This window comes from Panthera onca, chromosome A3, assembly GCF_046562875.1.
Source record: "Panthera onca isolate mPanOnc1 chromosome A3, mPanOnc1 haplotype 2, whole genome shotgun sequence".
NCBI lineage: Eukaryota > Metazoa > Chordata > Mammalia > Carnivora > Felidae > Panthera > Panthera onca.
Genome location: NC_138341.1, coordinates 73,158,468 through 73,169,397, shown reverse-complemented (window position 1 = coordinate 73,169,397; position 10,930 = coordinate 73,158,468). Strand labels below are relative to the sequence as shown.

Genomic DNA, 10,930 nt, shown 5'->3' with positions numbered 1-10,930 from the left:
AAAATGAAAACCCAAAAATTAGGAAAGTGAGGGGGAAAATAAGTGGGTAATAGAGCAAGTAAGTGTGCTACATACCTATCATGTCTAATAAATTCTACATCATGTCCCTGATGGCACTTCTTAATGCAGTTCACACATATGGCATTTCGATCTGTGGTGTTACAAGTGTGACATCTAAAAAGCAAAAGCTCACATTATTTTTCTTGAACATGAGATTTCCTCAAAACATGGTATTTCACCCTATGTATGACCTTTGGTTTACAAGAAAAGAGGACCAAAACCATTTTGTGGCCCCATGCCACATTAATTCTGCAAAAGGACTTAAATGTAATAAGTGAATCTCCTGTGTCTTCTGAGAAAAGCCATTGATTTGCAATTTAACCTATCAAAGTCTGTATTGAATCAACTTGGGGGAGAAGGGAGTCAAAAACCACTCAGTGACTAGGGTATATGGAACACTTAATGACAGCTTTACTTTGAAACTCCTAGGCAAACAAATAAGCATTGTGTTCCATCTTTCTAGTGATAGGAATAGTTACTGCAGTATTGTATTTTCATATTTATGGTCCCCAACATACAATCCTCAAGTAGACTGACCACAGAACTCAATGTGGACAAATATAAAGTTCGCAGTTATATTTTCTTTCCATTGGCAAATACCCCATTTCCTCTGCCTTACGAGAAAGAGATCTAAAAATGTTAGGTATTGCCAGTTTAGACAACACACACACACACACAGAAAAAGAAAAATCACAAACTCCCCCTTTCCAAGACTCAAGTAATTTAGAAATATACCTGTAGAAATCATGCATGGGATAGCTGGTATAACTTGATATTTTATATAAACATTGGCCTCTACTAACAGCCTTTTCTATGGCATCTTGATTGTTCATTATTTTGTTGTCTGTAATAAAAGAAAAAAATAAAATTCTAGAGGACAAAGACAAAATATAGAAGACTTAAGATAAAAATAGATAGTCTATTTTAAAGAAGAGTCACTTTTTAAGATCTTTAAAGAACGCTAGCCAATTGAGTAAAACACCTTAAAGGATTTTCCTTGTGTAAGAGATTCCAACTGTTTAGAATAACCTGAAACTTAGAAAATAGGTGAGTTGCAGTCTTGGTAAACAGGAAAATAGGTCTTGGTAGACTGACAAAGCAGTCAAATACCAATGGCTTCTGATACCATTATTTTTTCATGGCGTATTTTCTATATTTATAGGCAGAGCAGACTCCAACATACCTTTCATTGTCACATTAACACCAGATGCTAAAAATAAGCCTCCAAACCGGTTGTTAAAAATCTGATTGCCTTCTAGTGTTGCAGTCGCATGATTTGTAATTTCAATACCTGAAGTAAAATTTACAAACAGTAGATACATCATCACATTATACAGTTTCCTAAAAGAAACCTGCAATACAGCAAATAAAAACTAACAAGTGTATTAACTCTTAATATCTAAAGAATAAGATGAAATGTTAGAGTCCTTGAGAATAACACTTATTTTCCACTGTTACTAGTCCACTCTCCTTGCCAAAGTGAGCAATGCTACAGATGGTTCATAACATACTACTTTCTTTGCAAACTAAGAAGAGGATAAATGCTCAGAAGTATGGTGAGGTAGCCATTAGTTATACACATAAAGAAAAAAGGAGCTGAATGGTTATTTGGGATAAAAATAATTGTCCTCTTCATTGGCAAAAAGTTGAAATATATGTGTAATACTTTGTGAAGCAGAGGGCTTGAATTTGTCTGTAGTACAAGCCTGCATTCTATCCCAAATAATGTTTCATAATTACTACCGGACATTAATAGAGACATTTCTTAAAAGTTGGGCTTAGAGCAGGAGAATCCAGAACTTGGATTGGGTACTCTAATAAGCGATTGTAAATTGATAGGCATTCAGCCACTTTTGTAATACAATTTACACCTTTAGTTATAAAGCAAAAGAGAATAGACTAAAAAACACTTTATAGAAAACAAGCTACAGGTAACAAAAGAAAATACAAACCTGCAGCAAATCCATCAAATATTCTGTTTTTCCTTAAGACTGGATGACTATTAGTGCTGATGAGAACACCTGCTTGAGCATTCCTGAAAATGTCATTTTCTTCAAGGAGACCTATAATAAAATATTTCCTCAGATTAAGACTAATGCACACAAGTTTTACTAGGTGTTTTGGTGGTATTTAAGTATTCTTTTAGTTTCTTATTAATTGCATTGTATAAAATTCACAGGACTAACTTTTCAGCTGAAAGGAAAGTTTATTAGTAATTCAAAAGAATGTAAGACTTAACTGAAAATTGCCATGTAACCATACTAACAAATAACTGGAAATCCCAGGGTAGCAGGAACCATGTGCAGTTCATTCACCATTGCATCCCCAGTGGCTGGCACGTAGTTTTTCTCACAAAAATACTGAATTAAAATTAATTCCTTTTAAATGTTTCTGGAACCTCTGCAGCACCCTGTTTTCATTCAAGCCCTGATTATTTCTGGCCATTACTATAATAATCATTATTTGACCAATTTCTTTTACTCCAGTCTCTTTTGCTGTTATTTTTCCCAGTGACCTACAGCTTTATCACATACCTCTCTGCTTAAAAAGTATTTTCAGAATAAAGTTTAAAATTAAGTTGCCATTTAAAGCCTTTCAAAATATTCCCCAACCTATTCTGTCTTCCTACATTACCTATGCCTTGAATATGCTATACGTTTTTATCTCTAATGCTATGGTTTGTATTATTTCCTCATTCTGGAATGTCCTACTCTCTTTCTTCCTAATGTCACGTCCTCTGGAAGATTTTTAGTTTCTCTCCATCAAATTTATTATTCTCTCTTCTGGGAGTATAACATAATGATCGATAGTGAGCTGAGGAATTATTAGACTTTTGGTCTTCAAACACTGATTTCACCTCCTCCTAGCTCTGAGTAGGTAAATTACTTACCTACTCTTTGTCTCCATGTCCTTATCTGTAAAATGGGAATAATAGCACCTACCATATAGGGTTATAATGGGGATCACATGAATTAATATATGTAAAAGTACACAGCACTAAATAAATATTAAGCTATATTACTCCTATAAAACCTATTTATGTATAGACAATTATTAGTTGTGTACTAGTGTTTCTCTGCTCCCTGAAGACGTGAAACATGGTTTTTATTTCTGTAGACATTTGACCCATCTGTGGTATTTCAGTCTTGACCTTAAATTGCTTCAAGTCCCTATCTGTAATTTTGCTTTTGCTAAGATCCAGTCTGAATTCCATGTACAAAGTCTCTTAAGATTTGGGCCCTGCCTCTTTTCTAGGCTCACCTTTCAGTATCTCTTTGTCTTACTAAACCACTTTGTTTCTTCTAGTTGTTTTAATGTGCCATTAGACTATAAACTTTCTGGATGTAGTACTGTTTTTATTTAGCATTGTATCTTTAGCATCGGTATCACAGTTGTTAGTACATGAGTATTCAGTTAATATGTACAGAACAAATGAAACTGAAATAAGTATGCTTTCTACACCTGGAATGACCTCCCCACCCCATTGACCTGTGAATACTTATTTTTCAAGGCACAGCTCAAGAGTGATTTTACTCCATGAACCTTTTCTCAACACCTTACAAATAAAACCATCCACTGTATTGTGTTTCTCGTTATACCTTGTAAATAACTCCTATCAGTGGGGCGCCTGGGTGGCGCAGTCGGTTAAGCGTCCGACTTCAGCCAGGTCACGATCTCACGGTCCGTGAGTTCGAGCCCCGCGTCAGGCTCTGGGCTGATGGCTCAGAGCCTGGAGCCTGTTTCCGATTCTGTGTCTCCCTCTCTCTCTGTCCCTCCCCCGTTCATGCTCTGTCTCTCTCTGTCCCAAAAATAAATAAACGTTGAAAAAAAAAAAAAAAAAATAAAAAAAAATAAAAAAAAATAACTCCTATCAGATATGTTACTTTATTACTAAATTCTAAGCTCCTTCAGAGTCTCTGTCATTAATGGAATCATCACTGCTTGGCTGTAGTAGTAAACTTTGTTGACTGGTATGTTGTAGCAATAACTAGCTATCCTGTATAAGATATGTACAGTGCTGGGTTACTGACATTTCAGGAATGATGATAAATTTACATTTGACATTCTCCCCTAGTCTCTCTCTATAAGCAACATGCATTTGCAAGGGGCAGGGACTGTGGAACTTTTGCCTCAATGCAAAATGAGCTGACCTTTATGTATACAAAACCAGGCATGCCCGCTGGGCTTCATTAATTCCATTCTCCAACACAGTTGTAAACAGTTACAAAGCAGTATTTCTTTACTACAGACATTTTCATATATTTACAGACCCAATTAATTTCTCATCTAGTTATGTAACTGGACTTTGAGGTTTATTATAATCCTATCACTATTCTAAATATTAAGTCCAGAGAGAGGATGTAAACAAATTCTACCTTAAAAAAGCCTAACAACTGGCATAGTCAAGATGACTACAAAAGAAAAAAAAAATTATGTTAACATTTGTCTCCTTTACCTCTAGGCACTAATCTCTTAAACCATCTCAAGACCTGATAAAGAAATAAACTTGAGATTCACTCATTTATAACATATTAATTGGTAATGTCACTAATCATTAAAGATATGGAAGAAGAATAACAAAAAACTTGGTTTTTTACTAATGCAAAATTAACAACGATACCTCGACCCCCATTAAATATACAGATGCCACCATCTCTTCCATCATGGATTTTATTTCTTCTTAGTGTAGGATTACTATCTGTCTTAATCCAGACTCCAGCCATTGCATTGTCAAATATTTCATTGTCTTCTATACAGCCTAGACCTACAAGTGTAAAAATGTAGGTTATGTTATTTGGAAAGTATATTTTAAAGGCAATTAGCAATGAGAAAAAGATGAAAGATTAAACGTACCAGAATTATAAACAAGAATTCCACCATTCTGTCCTCCCCAAATTTTGTTACGTCTAATTTTGGGGTTGCTTCCAGTCCTATGGATACAATAGAAAATAATGCCATTTAAATTGCTTCTACTCCCAGGGTACCAGGGTGGCTCAGTCAGTTAAAGCATTCGACTTCGGCTCAGGTCTTGATCTTGTGGTTCATGAGTTTGAGCCTTGTGTTGGGCTCTGTGCTGATAGCTTGGAGCCTGGAGCCTCCTTCGGATTCTGTGTGTCCCCCTCTCTCTGCCCCTCCCCCACTCACATTGTGCGTGTGTGTGTGTGCCCCGCGCGCGTGTCTCAAAAATAAAAACGTTAAAAAATAAATTGCTTTTACTCTCTTATCCATGTTATGTGAGGTAACAGTGGAAAAATTCATATTAATCACAGTAAGAATAAATATAACAATGGCATCCTTCCAAAATGCTCTGAGAAAATTTATTGGTAAAGACACTGATTTAATTTTGCTTAATTCTATTTACTATAGAATACACTTAGTTATAGATTATATTACTACTATACAGTCTCCTAATAATATACAAACTAAACTGAGGGAAGTTAGATTAAACGACTATTACTGCATGCTCCCCTCATATATAAAATGAAGGGCGGAATTTAAGTACTATTACAGTTTTTAAAACTGTTAAAATACAGGAAAGAGGGATTTAAAAAACTATTAATTTTACAGAAATAGTGTAAAAAAAGAAGCTCCCATCTACTAAGTGCCTACACCATGCCAGGTATAGTTCATAAGTGTTTTTATACAGCCTTCCACTTTTCCAAGTATGATGGAGTACACTGGCAACTACAACCGTTACACTGGAGAACAGAGGAAATGTGCACTTATGGCAGGCATATGTGCCACTGGCTACCATCTTCAAGTTGTTCAAGAGAAGTTATATTCTGACAATTAAAGCTGAGCATGTGATAAGAGAGAGTGAATATATATATGGAGGAATAAAGATTGAGCATTAAATAACAAGTTCTACATGCCCCACATACTCCCACCCAACTTCTTCCCGAAAGCAAAATGTGAAAATGTTTACCTTATCTGAACCCCTGAATACATATGATTATAGATATCATTGTCCTCTAGCACTCCATGTCCATTGTCATAAAAATAAACACCAACCTAAAATTTAAAAAAATTATTTTTCAAATGACAAGAAAGTGTTTACCAACAATGTGTTTCCCAAATAAGAGTCCAAAATAATTTTACCTGCTTCCCACTATGTATCCTGTTTCTTCTCAGTACTGGAGTACTGCCAGTTGTCACCCAGACCCCAGCCAGAGTATTACTATAAACTTCATTCTCTTCTATTACTCCTTGTCCTTTCTCATGCTAAATAAAATTTATTACAATAAATTACAATACATATCTTTTAGAAACATTACAATACATATATACATATATATCTTCTAGAAATAGTTTATATTCCCCCTTTAAAGACAGTTATCATAAAAAAATCTCAATTTTTATTTTTTAATCTGGTTAAAGAGGTAATGATTACATTGTTTTTATGTAGTCTCTACACGAATTTAAGCTCCAGAAGTTTATATACTGTTATGCGGTTTTGTACTTTTAAATCTATTATAGAAAGAGTAGTAGCATTCAATTTTCTTCAGCAAAAAAGCTTATCTTTCATTTAGTAAGTTAATAGTTATTTCAAATTTATTAACTGATGAAATAATTCAAAAAAAGGTCTTAGGTTACTAAAATTTTTGAGAAGATTTAAGATACGGACATTTCTAGAACTGAAAATAAAAATTAGAGTCACACCTAGCATTACACAAGGACCTTTCTAAAACTTCCTGCATTTTCTCACTTGAATCGGTTGTAATAGTTTGAGACACCATGGTAACAGAAGACATAGGACTAATATATATTTTTACAATTTTGTAAGATGCTCAATTATGTTTCAACATAAATTCAAATGAGAAAATGGCTTTTCAAAAAATATTCAAAAAGATTCAAGTCTAGGGGCACCTGACTGGCTCGCTCAGAAGAGCGTGCGACTCTTGATTTTTTTAGGGTCATGAACCTCATGCTGGGGGGGCAGAGATTTCTTAAATAGATAAAACTTTAAAAAATTAGTAAGAAGATACTTCTATGCCTAAATTCAGTCAGTTGACTGAATTTTACAGAACACTACCCACACTATAAAAGTAAGTTATTCATATATACTGGCAGAAAGAACAAGAGTCTTATTGTATAAGTATTAAATAGAGTCATAAATTCATACTCTACAAGTTGAATGTGGCCTACCCCTTCTCTCTTGGTTTTAATGCATGGCATTCTAGAACTATATTCATTAACTTACCACATAAATCCCACCATGCTGGCCATCATGAATTTTGTTATGTCGAACAATTGGACAACTGTTTGTCCTAATCTGAATTCCTGCTAGTGCATTGCCTATTTAAAAATAAAAGTTACAATGTCAACATAAGGAGGCTAGTGCAACACAGTAAGAGTTTTGCATTACACAATAAACATTTTTACAATTTTAGGAAAAGCATTAGTCTGTGAATATGTCATATTCAGAAAGATATTTGTGGGCCATGAACATTAAAAAAAACTAAGGGAACCAGGAGTATAAAAAGAAAAACTGTAGGCAGTATGGGTATAATGGTTAAGAGTAGAGACTCAGAAGTCAGGCTGCCAAATTTTGAATCCCAGGAATTCTACCTTCCTGTGTGACTGTAAGATACTTAACCTCATCATACCTTTGTTTCCTGATCAGTAAGTGGGGATATTTAATAGTGTCTACTTCACAGGGTTGATGTGAATATTATATGACTTAATTCAGGTAAGGTGTTCAGAATAATGCCTGAAACTAAGTAAGCTTTATGTTAAGTATTAGCAAAAGACAAAGCCCAGGAACATATCAGTGTCTGGCATACAGACACCTAATAATGGTTTGCTGAATTAATATCTCAAAAAGTTTTAATGAGGAGTATTTTCCTTTTATAGTTAGTACCAAAGTTAATGAAGTGAATCTAAGGAAACTGTAGATACTTCTGAGACTAAAGTCATATTTATATTTTCATCACTGATAATCTGGCATAGTGATTGGTACACAGTGGGTACTCAGTAAATGTTAAGTGAATAATGACTATTAAGTAAATAGATCAGAAATAATCTTTATTGAGAGTTTAAAGAAACTGGATCAATTATCCTATTTGGATGGTTTCAAAGTGGTCCACTGTGTTAATGTCAAGAAGAAAGGCCAAGCTCCAAGACTGTATACAGCAAAACCACATGCTTACCATAAATGTCATTTCCTTCAATAAGGCCTCGTCCATCACCAAAGATGTAAACTCCCCCTTGATTTCCATTAAATATAGAATTTCCCCTATAATTAATAAATAATAAAAATAAAGATCTATTCAAACATCTACAAGCTTACTTGTTTTACACAATAAACTGTAAGGCCACTCATAATCATGTGACCTTAAAAAATTATTTATTTTTTAAGGGCCTCAATTTCCTAATCTGTAAAATGAGGGACTCAGATTAGATGATTTCTAAATTCCCTTGCAGTTTTTCTAAGACCTAAAGCTTAGAAGAGCCTCCTGGTATTTGAGACAAAATAACATTCTTTTTTTCCCCAAAATATTTATTTTGAGAGAGCATGGGTACACACAAGCCGGGGGGGGGGGGGGGGGGGGAGGTGGGAGAGAAAGCGGGGGGAGGGAGGAAGGGTGGGAGGGAGAGAATCCCAAGCAGGCTCTGCTCTGTCAGTGCAGAGCTGATGTGGGGTTTGATCCCATGAACCCCGAGATCATGACCTGAGACGAAATCAAAAGTTGGACGCTTATTAACTGACCAAGCCACCCAGGCACCCCCAAAATAACATTCTTAAAAATCCCCCCTCAAAATAGCTAACACAATGAGAAGAACTGTTTTTTAGCTGATCTGGAAACGTTTGCTGAATATTAACAAGATGGAAATCCCATAATCTACTTTCATAAAGCCAGCAGAAAATAAAACTTGGCAATTAAAAATAAATTATCATTGATCAAATTATAATAGTTCTGTTCTACAGTCTTAGTCAATGCCTTTCAGAATGTATCTCTTTGTTTCCTTACTGTGGCCAGAGGGAGTGGTAGGAACTATTAAAGGAAAGTTTTGACTTTTTGTTATTCTTGGACTCTCTGTCCAAGAATCTTTGAGATAGCTACTTTCCTGATTTATGCTACCTGCTCTCAGACAAAAAGAGAAGACAAGATCATTCAGGTTCCAAGAGAAAGTTCATGGCTCTACGTACCCATTTATAATGCAGTTTGATAAATTTAAAATAAAAATCTCTGCATTTGCAATTGTTCATAAAATATTATTAATGCATGGCTTAGATCACTAAAAAACGAACACCCTAAAATAAAAGCAATTGTTATGCTCATTCAGATGCATAGACATTTACTAGGAAAATCTATTTTACAGCAGTCAGGTGTCTAGGAAAAACACTGAGAGTTAAAGCTAAGTATCCTGACTTTTCTTACAACACAAAACAATGTGACAAAGTAATTTCCATCCATAATTACATATAAATACCTTATTGTTGGGTCACTATTTGAGGTAATCCATACACCTGCAAAGTTGTTTGCATAGATTTTATTCTCTATGAATTGTCCTCTTCCTTTCTCATGCACATATATTCCTCCAGTCTGCCCATGATGAATTTCACATCGAACCACCGTGGGGTTAGCATAGGCTTTTACTTCAAAGCCTGCTATTCTGTTTCTGTGTATGTTGCAACTTTCAAAGTAACCCTGAAAAACACAGAAATTAAACTGTAGGTAAGGCTACCTTCCAAAAAGAAATGACATTAAAAAAATTGACCTTTTTAATGTATACCTCTAAATTAAGTATCAGAAATGTTGAGTAAGAATAAAACACAGATATACACTAAATTTCAAATGATAAACACGAAGAGATTTAAGTATTTTAGTAAAACATAAGTACAAATTCTCTAATTAGTCTCAGTATACTCAAAGCCAGGAAAGAAAAATAGGGAAAGATTTATTCAATAAATGCAAATAAACACCATTACCCAATAAATATATAGATCCTTTAACAAAGACTTATTACGTATTAAATAAAATAAATCCTTGTAGTTAAAAATGCCCCAAGAAATCAAACTTTCTAAAAAGTTGACTTAAGGACATAATCAGAGACAATAAAACCCTTCTGAAGACTTATGTTTATGCTCTACATGCTATCTAAGATAGTATACATTAAATATGATCTCAATTTTATTTCAAGAAAAACTTGAAGAATAAAACAAAAATATGAGGGCATGATTATCTGAGAAGTATTATGGATGACTTTTTGTATCCTTTACACTTCTCTTAGTTTCTTAAATCTTCTGTAACAGACATGCTTATTTTTTTATTTTTATTTTTTGGACATGCTTCACTTACTTGTAATGAGAGTCAAAGTTACTGTAATACTGATATCCTAAATTCTAAGATCCAATCAAGAGTAAATAATTAAGAGAAAAAAATAAGACATTCCTAAGATGGCACTTAAACTCCTGGTCTATCTCCCTTCAAAAACTGAAGGTGTTCTCCATTCTTTAAATTCTCTTTAATACTAAGTACTTTCTTATGCTACCTCTAAGTACTGCTTTGTACTACTTCCATATTGGTCATATCCATTTCTAACTGATCATAAGCTCCTATATAGAAATGAATATACTAATTTCTGGTGCAGCTATACAGGACTTCACACACACTAAACACTCAAGTAAGAACTAATTAACTTTCTGCAAAATCTAGTAGAGGCTAAAAACAGGATGTAAATCTGAATAGTTTACTATATATTTAACTCTTTAAGAAGACACACCTCTGAGAATAACATTCAGAAGTAGTTTCTGGATTCATTTTCTACAAGTACATACTATCTGTAACTTTGAAAAATAACTTTTTTAAATATGAAAAGCTTCTTTGATTTTATACCAAATAAAAATGGATGTATAATGGATATA

General features: G+C 34.1%; 1 protein-coding gene and 1 long non-coding RNA gene across 2 annotated transcripts in view; both read right to left on the bottom strand.

Annotated features, from left to right (window-relative positions):
* Window positions 1-10,930, bottom strand: part of FBXO11 (F-box protein 11) — an 84,395-nt gene that overhangs the window by 1,335 nt on the left and 72,130 nt on the right. Inside the window, exons 12-22 of the mRNA XM_078444437.2 lie at window positions 9,496-9,713; window positions 8,211-8,296; window positions 7,262-7,356; window positions 6,160-6,282; window positions 5,987-6,072; window positions 4,915-4,991; window positions 4,682-4,825; window positions 2,013-2,123; window positions 1,244-1,351; window positions 796-904; window positions 76-174 (exon numbers count right to left, since the gene is read on the bottom strand). Of these exons, the coding sequence (XP_078300563.1) occupies window positions 76-174; window positions 796-904; window positions 1,244-1,351; window positions 2,013-2,123; window positions 4,682-4,825; window positions 4,915-4,991; window positions 5,987-6,072; window positions 6,160-6,282; window positions 7,262-7,356; window positions 8,211-8,296; window positions 9,496-9,713 (1,256 nt within the window). The remainder of the gene's footprint in view (window positions 1-75; window positions 175-795; window positions 905-1,243; window positions 1,352-2,012; window positions 2,124-4,681; window positions 4,826-4,914; window positions 4,992-5,986; window positions 6,073-6,159; window positions 6,283-7,261; window positions 7,357-8,210; window positions 8,297-9,495; window positions 9,714-10,930) is intronic.
* Window positions 2,217-4,675, bottom strand: LOC145715365 (uncharacterized). The gene is made up of 2 exons (XR_014137422.1): window positions 3,927-4,675; window positions 2,217-3,670 (listed from the first exon to the last, which is right to left on the bottom strand). It is a non-coding gene; the product is annotated as an uncharacterized LOC145715365 (long non-coding RNA).